Genomic DNA, 19,365 nt, shown 5'->3' with positions numbered 1-19,365 from the left:
TTTGACATTTTCTGAGCCATTCGGAATGATTTCATTTCCTGAACACAGAACATTTTCTGTTAAATGAATTAGAAAGGAAGTCTTGATCCACCTACTCATCAGCAGCCTAAGGAGAGCCCATCGTTGAAGGTCAACGACTTGAAAGGGAACAAACAGATGATGCAAAAGAGCATGTTGCCTTGCAATCAGGCCCTTTTTGTTTTGGCCTTTGGGGATGAGTTATGCATGCTAACATACACTGATCAACTCTTTCATGAAATATGAAAGGTCAATGCTCAAGTTTCTACACCTCAATTTCTTTTCCTTATTTGCTTTATTTGTTAAATTAACCAAACATGAACCTCATTTTTATCCGTCTCTTGTGCGTCTCTCTCCCATCCTCTCCGCTCCAGGAGTTTAAGTTCATGGGCCAGTGTCGGTCTCCGTCCGTCTCCCCGAGCAGACAGGCCGCGTCCTCCAGCAGCCCGGCTCAGGAGGAGCTGTCTCTGTTCCAGCAGTACCTGCAGGAGGGAAACCCCTTTGAGATGCACGCGGAGAACAAAGAGGAGGAGACGGAGGACGTGCTTGCTTCTAACGGGGTAAGTGCAAAGGAAGCGTGATAATAAGGCTACCTGTTGGAATGTGTCAACAAACAAATTAATAAGGAAACAAGCTGATTTATGGGGACATGATCACTGCGAGTCATTAAGTGATTTCAGCAGCCCTGGAGCTGTCATCACAGAGGCCATAACAAACTTTTATTAACGGCCTGCGGCCAGCAGTGCAGAACCTGCCATGATTATAAAAAGACTTTGACACATTGTCTGACACTTTACAAAGGCTGTTAAAAAGCAAACGAGCCCGTGGGTAGATCCAGCAGCAGGTGAAGTAAATCCTTTTTGATTCTGTGAAATATGAAAAGGCAGCTCTTCACTTTAAAAGAAGCGTTTTACTGCCATTTTTTTTGCTGGCAGCAAAGTCTGTGTAACCGCGCATCTATCGGTATGCTTTGTGCAGCTGCGTCTTCAAACACAAAAGATGGGTCGAGCTTGATTTGAGCAGGCGCTGTAAGCCTCTCGTCTTGTCCCAACAACTTGAAAACAAGCCCCTTTGCCTGCCTGACAAACATAATGACGACGCGACAACCATTAAATGAAAGAAAAGCCAAACAGTAGCTATAAATCATCTTGTGTGTTTGCAGGGTGATGTCAGCAGAAAGTTTTAAAATCTTTGTTATCACACTCGCTACTGTTGCCTCGCTGATACTGGCACATCCTTGTTGCCGTGTAGAAAATGCTGCGGTAGGCACTGGTGGGCTAACAGTCTCCCTGTCTTTATGGCTTTGGATAGAAGCACTGATGCTGCAGGGCAGGGTCACTGCTAGCAGGACAGGTTAGCTGCTTGCCAAGAAGCCCCAAACACTGCTTCCTTTTTTGCAACGCTCAGCAGTCGACTCGAACACTATCGGCAAAAGTGTATGAAACACAGAAATGAAGACTTCTGTGCGAGATGTAGAAAACACTGTAGGGTTCAAGCTCATATCTATAACATGGATACAGTGATCCAGAGAATATTGCCTTGCACTGTGGATGCTATGCTTCTTCCTTCTGGGCGTATTTGTCGAACAAAACAGCATTTCTCTTCAAGAAGGAGTAGAAGAGATTACACACAAATCACCCCATATTATTATTGATATGTTCACCTTTCAGGCTCAACATGAAAAGCAATATTATCCAAAATTTTAGGCTCACAGAAGACCATACTTGGCTTCTTCTTGAGCGTGTAATCTTTTCTATATGGCTGTCGTTGCCTGAGTTTGCTGCTGAAGCCAAAGACAATATAGTTTTATTCCAGGGGAGCTTAAACAGAACTGTCCTCTGGGAGCTGAATGAATTCTGTGCATTCCCTCCTCCATCCAGCGTTTCATGTTTATGCACCTATTCAGTTTTTAAATTACATTTCAGATTCACTGAAAAAGAAAGCACTGTTTGACTTCTTATCGCCGCTCCCTTTGTCCTGCTTTTTCTCCCTCGCTCTCGCCTTTTGACCGTTATTTCCAATGACCCGTGTCCGCTCTTTTTCCTCCCTGTTTCTCAAGTACGAGTCGGACGAGCTGGAGAAGAGCGTGTATCAAGATTACGACAGCGACAGCGACGTCCCCGAGGAGCTGAAGCAGGACTACGTCGACGAGCAGACGGGAGATGCCCCCCTCAAGAGGTCAGTTCCATACCAGGCTGTTTTACACCACGCAGCTCTGACATGTGAAGCCGCTAAGCACATCCATCTTTTCTACTCCTAGATTTCAAATGTAAGTGGGCTTAAAAAGAACAAAAAATACAGACACAAATTCAATGATATGTCCTTGAATGTCTTCATAGAAGGTGCTAAAAGGATGTGAAGTTGTGCATTATGCCACTTTTTATGCATTTAGCAGTGATAGTTTTGGCTTGCCTCTGCTTAAAGAAAAAAATGAAAAAAGTCATTTGAATCCTTTGAGATCACATCCCCAGTAATATTGTGCATCTATTTGACAATATGGGCCAAAATAAATACAGAAAATCAATTTCTTCGTATCCAATCATTTTGTCTTCCGGTAAAACTAAATTTCACGCGTGCTAAAGTAAGTTAGCATCAAACAATTTCAACCAATCAATCTGCAACATTAAGCCGCAGAGCACCAAGAACACTCGGTCAGTTAGCTAGCTACTGCGCTGTAGAGAAAGTCTGTCTACGCCCACTTCTCAACGATCAAATGAAATCCCTCTAATGATATGTCCCGCCTGCACGTCCTGTTTCACTCGGAAATACGTCACGATACGGAAGCTAGATACTCTCGAAATGCCGTTTCAGCTCGACTTTAACCCTAGAAAGCTTGAATAAAGCTTCTTTTCAACCCATGAAAAATTATCTTTCTTCCCTCCTCCGCCTACGTGATTGGTGGCTATTGAAAGATTGGTCGATGTTAAATAGAGGCGGAGGCAATCATGCGCCTCTTTGCCCCTCGTGTGAAATTATTCATTTTCATTCAAAGAAGAAATTTGAGTAAGTAATGCAAACATTTACCATCTTAGTATGTTAAAGCTGTAGATATACACCGATCAGCCATAACATTATGATTATCTCAGTCAGTGTTCGGCAGCAAGTGAGCTTTTTGTCCTCAAAGTTGATGTTGGAAGCAGGAAAAAAGGGTAAGCGTAAGGATGTGAGCAGCTTTAACAAGGGCCAAATTGTGATGGCTAGACGACAGGGTCAGAGCATCTCCAAAGCTGTAGCTCTTGTGGGGTGTTCCCGGTCTGCAGTGGTCAGTACCTACCAAAAGTGGTCCAAGGAAGGAAAACCAGTGAACCGGCGACAGGGTCATGGGCGGCCAAGGCTCATTGATGCGCGTGGGGAGCGAAGACTGGCCCGTGTGGTCCAATCAAACCGAAGAGCTACTGTAGCTCAATGCTGGTTCTGACAGAAAGGTGTCACCACGTTTTCTTTTACATCATATGGATGGCCGGGTGCGTCGCTGACCTGAGGAAGACGTGGCACCAGGATGCACTATGGGAAGAAGGCAAGTCCGCGGAGGCAGCGTGATGCTTTGGAGCGATGTTCTGCTGGGAAACCTTGTGGATGTTACTTTGACACGTACCACTTAAACATTGTTGCAGAGTGAGTACACCCCGTCATGGTAACAGTATTCCCTAATGGCAGTGGCCCCCTTCCAGCAGGATAATACGCCCTGCCACACTTGCAGAAACGGTTCAGGAGGAGTTGACTGGGCTCCAAATTCCCCAGATCTCAATCCAGTGGACCATCTGTGGGATGTGCTGGACAAGCAAGTTTGATCCACCGAGGCCCCACCTTGCAACTTACAGGACTTAAAGGATCTGCTGCTACCGTCTTGTTTCTTGTCTACCATCTTGCCGTTTTTTTTTACTTTTATAACCCTCCTTGTTCAGTTTAATGTGTTTTTTCTAGTAAACCGCCTGTTTTAAATGTGGTCAACTGAATTAATAATGATTAAACAAGCCAGAATTGTGTGTGTGTGCATGTCTGAAAGCTGACGTTACATTTTACAGCGGATTAGCGCAGGAAACAAGACATACAGAAGCATTACTTATTCAGCAGCTTCTCATCACAGAAGCTCTGTTTTAAATAACTTTGAACTTGTTATGTTTAATGACTTATTAATAATATCAGGATGTTGCGACTCATTTCACACGTATGACACGCTTTATATTTCTGCTTTAACTCTCACCTCATCCGATTTCCTACAAGTCGTGTATATTAACCCAGCATTAGCCTATAGCCGCTAAAATGCTAATTCCCCATTCTTAGCAGGTATCACTAATGGTCAATTATTGAATGGACTGCATGGCCACAACCAGAGATTAGAAGGCCTGTGTGATGATTAATGGCTAATATGTCTCCATGATGAGTGTCAGGGGTCTACTGCTGCAGGTTCACCGGTTCAAACACTTCACCACCCGGGGTCCCGCTGTGCCTCCTGCATTGTGTAAAGCGTTCCAAATGATCAATTACAAGCCTCTGACCCGCGCTGAGGTTTTGAACCGGGCCGATCAGCGCTGAGGATTAGCGATGTTAACATATATTACAGAGTCTGTCCGTTTCTCATGACTCCTGACCTACTTTCTCTCTCACCCCCACCTCCTCGCACGCACCAGCGTCTCCCGAGAGACCATCAGAAGCAAGAAGAAGTCCGACTACAACCTGAACAAAACTAACGCGCCCATCCTCACCAACACGACCCTCAACGTCATCCGGCTTGTCGGTGAGTCGAGCACACACACATACACACACCGCTTACCACTTTAGAGTCTCAGCCTCAGTGGGTGTCCTCTCTAACCTGCTGAGATTCCCATTAATCCACCAGTAGAGCCAGTGGCTTGGCACGCTCCGGTGTCCGCCGCTTTTTAGCCTTCGCCCTGAGCTTCGACCTTTTGTTTCCGGAAAGGTGCTTTCATGTCTTTGTGACGTGGCTTTGAAGACATCAGGGACCCTAATCATGTGATTTTCATGTATGAAAGGGAATTAGATGAGCCAGTTAGCTTCCCTGTGTGGTTGTTTGACCGTCTTCTAACTGAATTTAATAACTACTGCTACTCTTTAACACGACCCACTGCATACGTCTTCACTTTACTGCACATACAGTACAAGAAACAGGGTGATTCTTTCTATCGTCTTTTTCCCCGCACAAGTGGTCCTATTGATTTCGAGCAGTGTGGCAAAACTTTAACCAAGTGAGAACCCAAAGTTTGATCCAAGCAATCACTTGTAATTCACTCTCTGCAGCTCTTTGATGGAGTTAGATTGCTCCCTCAGTTCAGGAGAGTTCCCTTCAAGAGAAAGGGCGTGAAAAATGAGAGTGTGAGAGAAATAGTGCCGTCTCAGTGGCAAAGCCGGCTTGATTGAGTTTATTCCTCCTTTTTTCCTCCCTCATTCATCAGTTCTGAGTCAGTGGTAACCTTGTTACACCCCTGTACTTCTGTACCCATTGCTGTTATTAGCTTCCTGCTAGATTACATCCTTGCCTCCAATGTATGCAAATGTGCTCCTGCTGAAGTTTGCCCCCAAAGAATGTGGTTCCAAAGATTAACTGACTAAAATTAACTCTCTTAATCTCCCAAAACATGTTTTATAATTGATGAACTGATCCTGAGTTTAAGAGAAAAACCAGACCCTGTAATGCAACCAGGGAAACATAAACATCTTCTGTCCTCTCCTCACAGGGAAGTACATGCAGATGATGAACATCCTGAAGCCGATCGCCTTCGATGTCATCCACTGTGTGTCACAGCTCTTCGACTACTACCTGTACGCTGTGTACACTTTCTTTGGACGCAATGACATGGTACAGTATTTCTGAATCATGATGTTACTGTTTGATTGCACACTGAGTATTCATGTTAAAGTGCAGTGATAAAAACCCTAGCAACACCACACATGCATTGTGTCTTAAACGGGGGGTATTATGCTAATTTCAAGCTATATATTTCAGGCTGTGATACCTGTGGATTTTTCTCACACTGGTGCTCTGTGCAGGCCCTCATACAGCCTCTGCCTGAAGCGACTCAATCAGCTCTGTCCCTTTAAGAAACCCCGCCCCTACAAGCCCAGTTTCTTCTGATTGGCCAGCTCTCCGAAGCCTGCTGAGGCTGCACTTTGTGATGTCACAAAGTGTAGCGTGTAGAAAAAACTGTGTGAAACCTGGCATTCACAGCAGCCTGCAGACTGAGCTGAGAAGCCTGGGGATTACTCCAACATACCTTCACCTACAGATTTGAAACTTCGCCCACCTTTAGTCTGGACATCCAACATTGTAACATTATATATATGTCTTAAAATGTGAAACGGCATAATACCCCCACTTTAAAGAGTAACTCTTAGATTTTGAAAGTAGGAAATGATTCTGTAGTTTCTCTTCCCTCGTGCACATGTGGTCTGTTGTGACCTCACGCAGCTGTGATGTAGCATGGTACTACAGGGCTTTACTGCATCACTGCTGCAAAGGGTGAAAAAACCAATCAGATTTATTAGACTGTGTTGTAGCATCGCCAGCAAAAGCAATGTTCAGACTCTTGTTTACTGATGGTTTGTGAAACCTTTATTTTCTGTCAACCGTGCCACCAAACACACCGTAAGAGCTGTGTGGAAGACACAAACACAAAGACACAAGAACAAACATGGAAAATAACAATCAGAAACACATACGCAAAGATGTTTACAACGTAATTACACAAAGTAGACAGCAGGTTTAAAACTATTTAAATAGGGACTTAGAGATGAAGCTCCACAGTTAAAGGGGAATGTGCACACTTTTACCTGGTAAAAACAACAGTGAAGACAAAAAACAATAATTAAACCTGCTAAGAAAGTTACCCACAAAAATCCAAACTAATCCAAAATACATTAACAATTTCTTATGTTTCTGCATAACCAAAACACAGCATAAGCACAGGATTTACAGGCCTGTACTTATAAGGGGCTAGGCTAAGCTAGCGTCAGTTGTATTGTAAGAAGGATAGCATTCACACATATAACTCTCAGAACGCACAAATACAAAGAGCACCTTTTACATACAAACACTTAACAGTCCCAAATATAACAGTATTCGTAACTCGCTCACCTTCCAGCCGTACACAAACCCGCCTTCAAAATAAAAGCCCCCAAAAACCTTTGAAACAAATATCACAGAAAAAAACAGACTCAACTTTAAAATAAACAATTATAAATAAATGGCAGTCACCTTGTTTTTTCCTTCTAAGGGTCATTTCCATGTGTTACTCTTTAAAGACAGATGTGCAGCAAAACCTTGTGACTGATTCTATTTTTAGTATTTTAATATTTCTGTTTCAGTGACCTCACCTTAACCCTCCACTGTAAAACTTAGTTTATCACACACTGACCATGCCATGTAAAGTTTTTTGCGGCACAGTGGGGCAGTGGTTAGCACGGTCACCCTCACAGCTAGAAGGTTCCTGGTTTGATCCCGGTTCGGCGTAGGGTGCCTTTCTGTGTGGAGTTTACATTTACTTCCTCCCACAGTCCAGAGACATGCTCGTTCATTGGTGACCCTAAAAGTTGCCCGTTGGTGTGAGCGTGAAAGGTTGTCTGTCCAGCGTGGACCCCTCCTCTCGCCCAATGACAGCTGGGATAGGCTCCAGCCTACCCGCGACCCTGAACAGGATAAGCGTTATAGATAATGGATGGATCATTTTACATCTATGAAACACATCAGCACACATTGTACGAACAGATCTGGTTGTCAAACTGTTACCATAATGTAGCCATCCGGAGTAGGAATGTGTTAAAATCGCTGCCTTTCTTTCGAGTTGTCACATCCTAGCGCGGGGAAATTTGAGAGTGGCACACAATGCACTGCAACATCCCTTTTTTGTGTGTGTCTAGCATGTCGTTCCCATCTTTGTCCCCCTCATTTTCTGTCATCTCTCAAAGAAAGGCGTAAAATATTCCACAAACATCACACAGGCGTGGGTCTTTCAGTATGGCACCATTGTGTGGCATCATTTACATTCCTATTAAAAACAAAGAAGTTAGCTAGACCCTACAAGTATTCCGTTTTTTCTCATTTCAGAGCTGCAGTTGCATAATATTTCAGTGCAGTGACGCTTGGAGAAAACTGCCTGCGTTTATATCTAAAAGTGGATGTATGAATTTTTTATGTTTGTTAGAAGATATACATACAGTGTGACGAGGGAATAACCCCCGCTTCCATCTTTTCTCACGGCTGCCTGTCTCTATTAAATATCTCTTGAGTGATAGCTTACAGTCTCCCCTGCCTCCATCTAAAGGCTATCATGTCATTTTTACCACGCCTCGCAAAGAAAGAAAACAGCATTTGTGCCAGCGTCGCCCTCGGGGACGTGGTAATGATGGCAACAAAATGACTTCTGTCCCTTCGCGGAGGAAGAGATAAAGAGGATGAAAGCTCACCGCGGGAGCCGCTACGCACACATGTTTGTGTGTGTGTGTGTCGTGGCGAAATGAGGGGAATGGTGGTTGAGAGCGGACAACTTGTCAAGAGGCCGCTCTGGGTGCGTGCATGTGTCCTCTCTGCTCCTTTGTCAAACACATGTCATTTTCTCAATCAATTTTCTCCTTCACATCCATCTCCTTCACATCTCCTGTGCCGTACAGTCGCCTTCATCTCACATGTCGCTCTTGACTTTCATCCCTCCTGCGTTTCTCTTCACATCTCTCCCCTGCCGCTCTTTATCTCTCCGTGTGCGACTCTCCTCAACTCTTTTTTTTTTTTTTTCACACCTCCAGTCCTCATTAAGTGTAATTTCATGAACCCACCCACTTCATGAATAGTCTCTCTCAAAGCGGCACCTACGGTAAAATGCTAATGTCCCCATGCATTTTTAAACAGCTTATGGAGATTTCCATGCACACATGCTGCTGTTTTGACCTAGGCTCTGCTCTTTGTACACCGCTGGAATCAAGATGGAGCTGCTTGACTTCCTCACTTGAAGAGTAATGGGTGACATTAATATTCAAAAGGGTAAATAGCCCATTATCTGTGTATATTGGCCCTGTCAACGGGAGCTGCACTACTGACTCTGTCACACATAATGCTAAAGATGCATTATGTGGCGTGCTCACAGATTCTCCATCATCATTAATAACTGTGCTTTCTACTGCCGGGACCGAGAGAGGCAGATTAACAAACATTATTTGAAAAAGTGATTAATGTGTCATGAAAAGATGTGCCACACGGGAAAGACTTCTCAGAAGAGACAGAAGAAGTAAGAAAATAGAAAGTAAGACAGAGAGAGAGTGGGACTAAAGAAAAAGACGGATGACTGCTGTATGTACCGTCACACTGTTCTACAATGTGACGGCAGAGAGAGGAGAGAGGAGCTCCCAAAACAGTGAAGTGGGAAAGATGTGTTGAGACAGAGCAGAGCAGAAAGTGTGTCACACTTGAAAGATGACTTCTCGGAATAGTTCTTGTATCCTAACTCCCACAGACAGGTCTGCACAGGGGTTAGTCATCCTTCACGCACACGTGCACGACTATAAGAGACAAGTTCTTTACAGTCAGCAGGGTTAGGTAATAGTTGGGGTGAGGGCTGCACGATTATGGCCCAAATGATAATTTTATTCTGCTTTCCAGCTCACGTACAGATTTTGCATCAAACTAAGACTTCAAATTACGTTCTTGACCTGAATGCAGAGCATCCTCTAGAGGAAATAAGGTAATTTCAGGGTGTCGCGCTGTGCAGCGTCGCTGTTGTGGATGTGTGGCTTGACGCTGAACAAGGGCGGGGAGTAATAATAATAACTTTATTTATATGGCACTCATCAAAACAAGGTTACAAAGTGCTTTACGGAATACATAGAATAGAACAAAATGAAAACATAGACAGACTTCAAAATAATACATAGGATATAAAAAAACAGCAAGTTACAAAGTTATAAATATATCAATAAAAGTTTGCCAGCCTGTCCTCGGGCGAGGAATTCCAGAGTTTGGGGGTTCTGATGGCAAACGCCTTGTCACCCCTAGTTACCAGCCTCGACCGAGTAACAGCTAATAAATGTGAGTAGCGACGTTATTCCTCTTGGCCTTCATACACTCGTCATACTTCACTCTGTGGTGTTTTTTTAGCTGGTTGAACAACTTAGCTGAGTTGCTTTGCGGTGCAGACACAGGTTTCAGAAGAAACAGATTTTAAAAAGACCATAACTTTAAAGCATGACAGCTTGTTCCTACATTTCCCACAATTCAACACAATAGATTATTTCGATAAACTCCCATCACTCTCATTATGTGTCTCTTTCAAAACCCTCTATCAAGTTTTTAATGTAGCCTTCTGTTCTCAGCTCAGCAGTTGTATTGAGCATCCCGTATACAGAGGCTACAGTCCTCAATGTGGCCGCCCCGGGTTTGACTCCCACCCTCGGTGCTTTGCTGCGTGTCATCCCCTCTCTCTCTTCCCCTGTTTCCGACACTATCCACTCTCCTCTCCGTCTCAAGAAGTTTTCGTCTAAAGCCCACGTTGAGATAAACGTCGGAAGGCTCGTTTCAAAGACTGCGTAGGAAAAACTGCGAGGAGTAAACTGAGCTGATGCTCCTTTAATGTGTTAACTTCTTGACATTATTGTCGAGCAGTGTGCACTGATGTCGATTTGAATACTGATTTTGAATCGTCCACCCTGCATGTGTGATTTTGAACATCTTAGCAACAGAAGTTACTCTACAAAATAAAAGTCTCATTAAGTAAAGAGTTTGTGGTGCAACATCATAGACACCTTGTATTCTGTTCAACAATAACTGGGTAATTTACAGTTTCTTTGTGTCCTTTAAATAATGTGTATCAGAGTATTTCCACCCATTACTTCCATTAATCTGGTTGTGTTGTTGTGTCTGTATTCTTCTTCTGCACTTTTCTTTTGAATTTAAGATTCTGCTTCTTGTTTTTTTCTTTCTGCTGTCCATTCGTCACTCAAAGCCCGTCCCCAGTCCGTCTTTGCCGTCTCATGGTGGCAGAGAGGCGGGCGCTGCCAGGGTGGTGGGCCCTGCCTGCTTGGTAAGAGTAGATCTAACAGGCTTGTCCCGCCTTGTGAGTGCTGTGGATGATTTAAATTCCTTCTTGATTTGCTTTGAAGTGACATCGCGCCCAGCTGAAAGTAATTTCAGAAGCATTTAGATGTTGAGTTTGCTGTGATACCCACCTCTCCACCCTCCTTTTTTTTTTACCTCTCGCACATCATCGACTCTAGCTGCTGTGATTGTCTGATCTTAACCCGCTTTTCCCTCCTTCCCTCTACCGAAATAAGAGCGTAAAAATTCCCTCGTCTTTCACACTTTCGCTCGTGCTTCTTCAGACTCTAACAGTGTGTGTATATGTGTGTGTGTCTACAGTATGAGTCATCGGGTCTGGGCCTTATCAGCAGCCGGCTGAGGACCACGCTGAACCGGATCCAGGAGAGCCTCATTGACATGGTAAGACTGCAACTCTCTTTCACTTTCTCTTCTTCTCTCTCTCTTTTTTTTTATCATCCATCGTTACCTCATCACCACTCTCATTTTCTGACACAAACATGCCCTCTTCCCTCCATCCCCTCTCTCCTCTTCATGCCCCTGTCTGTATTTTTCATCCACCCACCCTGACCATATGTACGGTTTTGCTGTTGAAAGTGTCCACAGCCCGCGCTGCCACAAAATGCATTATGGGTCGTCATTATCAGGCCAGTGGTCACTCACACATACACAAACCTCCCCCTGTTTCAGGCCTGGTTATGTGTGTGTTATTCCATTAGAGCTCTCAATCACTGCTCTCTGCTGTAACACTACATGGTGACAATTAGCCTGCTGCTGTCCACACTCTCTGCACTTTTATCTGATATCCTTCTGCAGTCCGTCTCTTCTGTTACGCTGCTCTTCTTCTTCTTCTTCATCTTTTATTTGTCTCTATATCAGACGGCCTTCTCGGCTTGAGATCAAAGAAGCCTGACTTCGACTTTATTCTGGCTGTAATCTGCATGCCGCTGAAGTTAGCTCCCCTTTAGGCAAATATGAAATTCTGTTGATGTTTTTTCTTAGCTTTTTGTGAGAATAAAACAATGAGTCGTACCCCTTGAGTCTAATTATGGAAGAAGTGTGAGTGAATGAACTTAAACTTTATCTCTGAACTTATATTTTAGTCATGTTGACTTCAGTTCAAATGTGGACACTAAGGGCGCTTTCACACCTAAAGTCTGTTTGTTTGATCTGAATCAAAGACCGAGTCGATACAATGATGCGTTCGGCTTGGTTTGTGTTCACACGGCAGCGGACCAAAAGTTTTGATGGGTGAGGAAACTGCTCTCTGATTGGTCAGAATTTCCAAATGAGAAAACTCCCTGAAGTAAACAAATTGTTGTCCTAGTTTTTTTACTTTTAACCAACATTGTTCCACAGGTGGATTTATTCCATTCTCCTTTCGTTTGTCACTGAACAGTTTTAATACCTCCGTATTCTTGTGCGTTTTGACCAATGACTGTCTGTATATCTGCGTGTGCATCTGCTCTCATTGTACAAAATAGAAGCCAAAATAGCCCATCATGCGATGGTGACGTCATTTGGAGCCAGAGCTGTGCAGTAGAGATCAGCAGGTGGAGCCGCTGTAGCCACTTCTGCTAACCAAAACACACACTTTGGCAAGTGTCGGCAAAGATCCCGCACGCTGGTGTGTTTAACAGCAGAACAGCTTCTTTGTGTTGGTCTGAAGCAGACGTTCAAAGATAGTATTAGATTGTTTTAGTTACGTCTCCTCTCGCCGTTCCTCCTCTACTCTGCTAATCTGGCACAGATTGGCTGCAGGAGCCGTATTTGTCAACAGAGCTGTCAATCATCCTTTTTTTGCTGCCTGGCTGCGTGTCTGTCTCTGCCAGTGTCAGCATCCGTTGCCATCCCACAATGCACAGTTTTTTGGTTTGCTTCCTATATAAGGTCCTGCTTTAAGTCCAATTATGTTCTCACCTCAATCGAACTGGACAGTGGTTTATTTGGAAACGGACCGAGTGCCTTCTTTTCTGGCAGACCACGATCTCTGGTGGTTTGGTTCTCACCTGTCCAAACGAAAGTCTGGACCAAAGCTGTCAGGTCTGAATCCACCCTAAGACTCAACTTTTATTCATTTATAAATGGAATGAGTTATTCACATGTTACATACTATTATAATTCAGAAGTGAACAGTTCTGAAACCAGACAAAGCCCAAAGCTGTGTTAGAAAAGAAAGAGGCCGATATTGCTCGCGCACAGTTATATTTTATATCTCACACATTGTGACTCACTATTCTCCACCAGCTGTGATTACAAAATGAAAATGTACTCTTTCCCCAGGTGGGATCTTGAATAATGTTATTTCTTTTATCATTTTCTGAGAATCTGTGGCGCTTTCTGTCGCTCGCTCAAATATCATTTCTAATTTAATCTGTACATCTGCGTAACGCCACACGAGGCTGCAGGAACATCTATTAAACGTCCACTTAGTGATGTTTCTTTGTGGCTCTGAAACATTTATGTAACTTCATCGTGACTGTCGATGCAACGGTGATGCCATTGCAATTATCAACACCAGCCTCTTTAATGTATTATTCTTTGAAATGAGAAGTAAGACAAACAGAGTGCATTGTTTTCCAACCTGCATCACCTTTGCATTCAGATACAATCAGTCGTTTTCCACACAGCATCCAAATTACCTTTTTAAAACAGAGCATTTATTTGACAGTGCGGCGTAATAGCATTTTGATGTGATAGCAGGGCCCGCTACTTGGCTGTGATGTTTATAGCTTAATGTTCAGGGTCGGACTGAGGAGAAGGAGGGAAAGAAAACAGATAAAAGTTAGAAAATACTAGATCATTAAATTGTGTTTAGTGGTGTGATGCAGCAACGTGCTTACCTCCCTCAAGGGGGCAGTATGGCAAATTATCTCCACCTGTGTTGCGAGACACATTTTCAAAAGCCAGACGAGCTCAGCCGCCTTCTGTGGAGGACGTGTTTTTCCACTGAACTGATCAACTGATCAAAAACAGACAAATGCAGGGGCGGATCCAGAATCTTGAAATCTGATTGGTCACCTCAAGTGCCACCCAAACTCCTAAACTAGGATTGGCTATTTGCCTTGTCAGAGGCGGGACTTGTGTTAAAATCAACTATTTGGGCTGTGTTGCAACAGGCTGCTAGTAGCTTTCTTTCCATTTCAGTGTGGCGCATTTCCTTTAGTACTTTAAACTGTTACTCTGGCCACACATCTTCAGTTTGAGTCCTTAAAGAATGAAGCTTAGAAGGAAGGGTTAATTAAATGCTATTCATTTGCGTGTGTGTATGTGGACACATACTTCATGCCACCCCTGCATAAGTCAGTGCCACCCCAGTTAAAAAAGTCTGGATCCGCCCCTGGACAAATGGACAGACTGGATGAAGGTAAAAAAAAAACAAGCACAGAAGAAAGTAAAGAGACTAAACGATGCTAAACCTTTAGCACATGCCTGCTCGCACACACACTTTACAGACGAGCGTAATCGTTTCACTCTGTGGCCGTCACAGTCTGAGGGAGGACGTGCACGCCGGCTGTGTAACTACTCAAATGCTCTCACTAATGTATCAGCAAATGCTTTTAGTCTGTCCTGTCTCATATGCAGAACTCTTTTAGCTCATCGCGATAAATCATTCAATGCTGGGAAAAAAGCCCTATTTTCTGAGCCTAGCTGCGCTCCCTTTTTTTCCCCTGTTGGTTCTGCTCTTTCGGCTTTTGTGTGTTTCAGATCATGACCTGCGCACGGACACACACTGCCCATTAAAACACACATCAAATACATAAACCTGTGTGATGATGTTTCCAGAACTCAGTTTCTACACGGTTTATGAGCCTCCTCTTTTTAGTGTACATAAATGTATTCACAACGCACTCCTCCACCTGCATACTTAAACACAGCCTCACACTCCAGAGACTGAGGCAGGGTAGACCTCATTTGTAAACACATTATAAAGTTAATTGCACGCTGCATTTCAATTGAGCCGCCGAATCCTTGCGGTTTTGTTCACCTGATTTGCCGCAGCAACTGTTTGATTCCAAAACCGATGCGGCGGTAATGACTCCGAGTCCCATATGAACGCCGGCGAGATCCCATCTCATTCCGTCTCAGGTAACCGCATGGCTCCGACTTAAATTGGGAGTCACTATGGGGGGGATAGTAAAAGATCATCCCCTCATTTACGTTCCATTTCTCTCCGCCTCCGTCATTCTTGATTACCTCTGCGAAACCCCCGCTGCTCGTCGGGGTTTGACAGTTTCATTTGGAGTTGACTCACTTTTGACTCGTGTATGACTGAATGTATTTCATTGAGTTGTTTGGAAGGTTGCGAGGTGACGGAGAAACTTCGGAGAGTGGCAGAGATGTAATTGCCTTCACATATTCTATCACAAAACACCTGTTACATAATGTTCAATGACAAGTGCTGTCATCAACACCAGATACAAGCTCAAAAGTGCCATCTCAACCTGAATGTGACGCCCTGAACTGAATCATTTTACACCAAAGGAATTATCTGTTGTATAATGTAATAAGTTGCTTACAATCCTTTCTTTATACCATGTTCACCGGGTTTCATTACAGTGCCTTGAACCACATCTGCACCCATATTGTCGCTGCCAGACAGCTCAGCTGTGACAGCTGTTCAGCCTGAGGCTTCATTGTGAAGGGAGCTGCCACAAGCTCTCAGTACTCTAACCACCAGTATTTACTCTTTCGTTTTTCTGACCACTTTCTCTCACATTTCTTCCCCAGTTTTTCCTCTTTCTACTAATCTGTTTGTCCCATCGCCTCCTTCTCTCAAGCAGCTGTGTGCCTGCGATTACATACAACAGCCCGAACAAGCGCTCGTATCATGCCTTCTGGTTTGTTGGGAGTGTTTGTATTTATTTCAGTGTTGGATGGGATTGTACGGCTAGAAACTTTTTTCTGTTTTACAATTGCTGAAGTCATCACACAGTTGTGTAAAGAGCTGATTAAATGTGTTCTGTCCCTGCTTTAGTGTAAAATGGGGCTCTTTCAGGCCTGGCTCCGGTGCAGGAACGAGAAGCTGGGTAATTTCAGTGTTGGCACCGGCGATCTGGCAGTGAAGGGCGCTTGCTGACACGTCGCAAACACACACTGACAAACAGGAAAAACACAAAGAAAACAAACTTTATTTAAACGCATACAGGTTCGTCCCGCTCGCTTCCCGTCTCCCAGTAGCAGAGTGATAATCTCCTAGCTTGTGTTGTGGTTGTGGTTCGCTACTCCGTCTTGGCACGGCTAACACGCCCTGGCATTCTGCCTCTCATGTCACACACACAGACGCTACAGTTTCTTTTACACTGCACTCGTCATTAGTTCTGCATGTCTCATTAGGGCGCATCACTGTCCAGACGTGTCTCCATGTTGTGGCCTGCTGTCTCTCTGTGTGAATGGTGAAACCGACCAGAGGGGATTGCCATTTGACAGGGATTATAGATCATAATTAAGCTCCATGGGGAGTTTATTCTGAAGTCGTCAGGGCATCACTAGTATCGACATTTTGTTGGGGTTTTAAAGCAACACACACACACAAGCGCGCTTCAGTGATAGCCCCAGCTGTGGGTCATGCTCCTCAGCCGTGATGAGGAGACAGCCGATCCCAGTGGATGCAGAAAGTCCACTTCCTGTCTGCTCCTCACATCTCCCAGCTCAACACACTTTAATTCAAATCCTCTCATTTCTATAAGTTAATTCTCAAGTTTTTCAGATTATTTTCGTCTTTGTCTTTCCTGTTGTGTCTGACCGACGCAGGTGAGCGAAGAAGTTTTCAGACGCGTTCCTAGAGGAGTCGGTCGGTGTCGCCCAAAATAAATGAAAGCCCTAATTCCATTTGACATTCATCTAATGAGAATTAAATTTCTTGCATGAGACTGACGAAGAGGTGCAATAGGATCCACTTGACAGTAATTGCCTGGCAGACAGTCCACTCGACTTGGCCATAAATCTCTGTGGAATAAACTGGAGAGGAGTAAGCAGTCAATCATGTTAGATTGAGACACTTCAACTGAGAGATCACTTTTCAACTCCCAGCTGGAGGCTTCCTCCATGATTACAGAAAGCTCTTAGAGTTTACTGTACCTTTAAATAAAGGATATTTATTATCTAATTGAGCTTGGGAATAATATTCAAAAGTTGTTACCCTTTTTAGCTTTTGCCTGCAAACGCTGGTGTATAAAAGACAACAGCTCTTAGGGTTATTGTTGGGTTCAATCTTCCTTACTATAATTAAGAAGGTGCAGGAGCAGAATTCCCATGGGATATTACTGTGCAGTCGCAAACCTCAGTACGTTGTACGACAATGACTGTATAAAAAGATGGACGACATGACAGCTTTTCGAAAGTAAAGCTGAAACCTCTCTATCGCCCCCTGCTGACTGGCTGCAGTATAGGTCATAAAGCCTGCCTCCTCCATGTTAACAGATGGGACATGAGTCAAACTATAAAATCAAAATACATGTTAAATAAATGTTTCTCAAACATGGTTATAGTTATTTCTTTCTATGCTGATTTAAGTCCAGGTGTTTATTTTTCTGACAAGTTTAGTTTAAATTAGTTATTTCATAAATAAATGAAAGTTAAATGTTTGTTTTGGTTAACGGAAGGGGCGGGATTTCAATACTGCGGCTCCCCAGACGATCTCTACTGCGAGCACTAGCCTCGGGGGTATTAACTTTTGAGACATCGTCCATCTTTTTCTACAGTCATTTGAGTAGTCTAAGAAAACCAGCAAGTGTTTAAAAAGCTTAAATATGCCTTTAATAATCAATCATCAAAAATTGCTTTCAATCGACTTATCAGCAAATTGTTGCAACTCTAAGCTTAAGAAATTAAATGTTTGTAAAAATTTCTGGATTAAGAGACTCCTACTGTGAGTTTTAAAACCTCTAAAAACTTCAAAATCGAAGCTTTTCTTTCTAACAAGACATATTTACAGCATTAATCAGAGTCTAAGTTTAATGTGTGGGTTTGACTGACAGTTCTGCCAACATAAGTAAAGAGCCCAATGACTGTCATCAGCTTTTAATTCAAATAATGCTAAATCCTGATTGGTACATTGAAGAATTTGACATCTTGTTTGTCAAACTTCCTCACGGCCACTTCAACTTTTATTGTACTGTTATGTACTCAGGTCTCTCTTGAAAATGAGATATTGATCTCAATGGGACTGACCTGATTAAATAAAGGTTATTATAACCCTGTGTCAAGAGTGTGTTAAAAACCCAGGTACAGAAATCTCTCATGGAAAAAACATTTAATTGTTTTTTGCGTTTCTGTATGAAAACACTGTTCAAAGTTACAAGCAGATTGTGAAAATAGGTTTCAGAGCCTTTAAGTAGTTAATTGTATTTGCTTAGCTTTTCTAATATGTTGAGGTCCATTTGTGGTCCGTCCCCCAGGCGTATATAACTTTACCTCACACCGTTCAAATGATGGATCCAGCAGATGTGATACTGAGAGGGAGCTCCGGTCTTTCCTCAGGTGACTGCTGCGGCTGACAGATAGCGAGCCCCCGAGAGCACCCACCGCAAAAAATACCTCAGGCTGTTAATCAAAATTGATCTGCTCACAACAAAACCACTCAGAGGACGTGATGGGAAAACCCAAGGATCAAATAGAGAGGTGGATCTGACTCAGCACTTTCGAAAAACACACAGAATATTGTCCTCAGTGAAATCCAAGGGCCTGCAATGCAGACAGAGGCTACTTAAGTATAATGAAGAAATCGAGTATAGTTTGTTTCTTAATTGGACTCTTAATATAGTGATATTAGTTGTAGTAATGTAGGTGATAAACTAGAACTGAGCTGGAAATTCAAGTACATATAATAAGCTAAAATCATGCTAAAAGCAGATGAGATTTTGAATGGAAGCTGTTTTGTATGCCCCTTACTCAATACGACATTATGGAAAGATGATTAAATGTCCCATATGAATACCATAAAGCAAATTATAAACAAATTATAGTAGATATACAAACACGACATACATCTGTTTGAACCATTCAACCTCATTAAGAATCTTTTCCAGCTACATAAATTTCTCAGCCGCACATCTTTGATCTATGTGTGTAAAAACATTAGGGAGTGATAATCATCAAGCTACTGCTATATCTGCTTTTTAAGTCTTATTCAAAGCTTTGCTCTTATCTTTAAAACCCCTGTACTCCCTGAATGTTCTTTTTTTTTACAAGTTTTGTTTACTTTGGGAATTCCTTGGGCTTAATTTCTAATCATTACACAAGGGCAGAGAAGCTCCCCGCCTTTGATGCTTGATGTCTTCATCATTCTTAACAATGCTGTTGGTCGA

General features: G+C 43.2%; 1 protein-coding gene across 1 annotated transcript in view; it reads left to right on the top strand.

The window, feature by feature from the left end:
- vps50 (VPS50 EARP/GARPII complex subunit) overlaps positions 1-19,365 on the top strand; it is a 115,559-nt gene that overhangs the window by 71,341 nt on the left and 24,853 nt on the right. Inside the window, exons 18-22 of the mRNA XM_069681800.1 lie at positions 393-578; positions 2,078-2,196; positions 4,650-4,756; positions 5,715-5,836; positions 11,378-11,458. Of these exons, the coding sequence (XP_069537901.1) occupies positions 393-578; positions 2,078-2,196; positions 4,650-4,756; positions 5,715-5,836; positions 11,378-11,458 (615 nt within the window). The remainder of the gene's footprint in view (positions 1-392; positions 579-2,077; positions 2,197-4,649; positions 4,757-5,714; positions 5,837-11,377; positions 11,459-19,365) is intronic.

The sequence above is a fragment of the Semicossyphus pulcher genome, unplaced genomic scaffold (genome assembly GCF_022749685.1).
Source record: "Semicossyphus pulcher isolate SPU_LCO1_2020_fin unplaced genomic scaffold, fSemPul1.0.p SCAF_5, whole genome shotgun sequence".
Lineage (NCBI taxonomy): Eukaryota > Metazoa > Chordata > Actinopteri > Labriformes > Labridae > Semicossyphus > Semicossyphus pulcher.
This window is presented reverse-complemented; position numbering and strand designations above follow the sequence as displayed.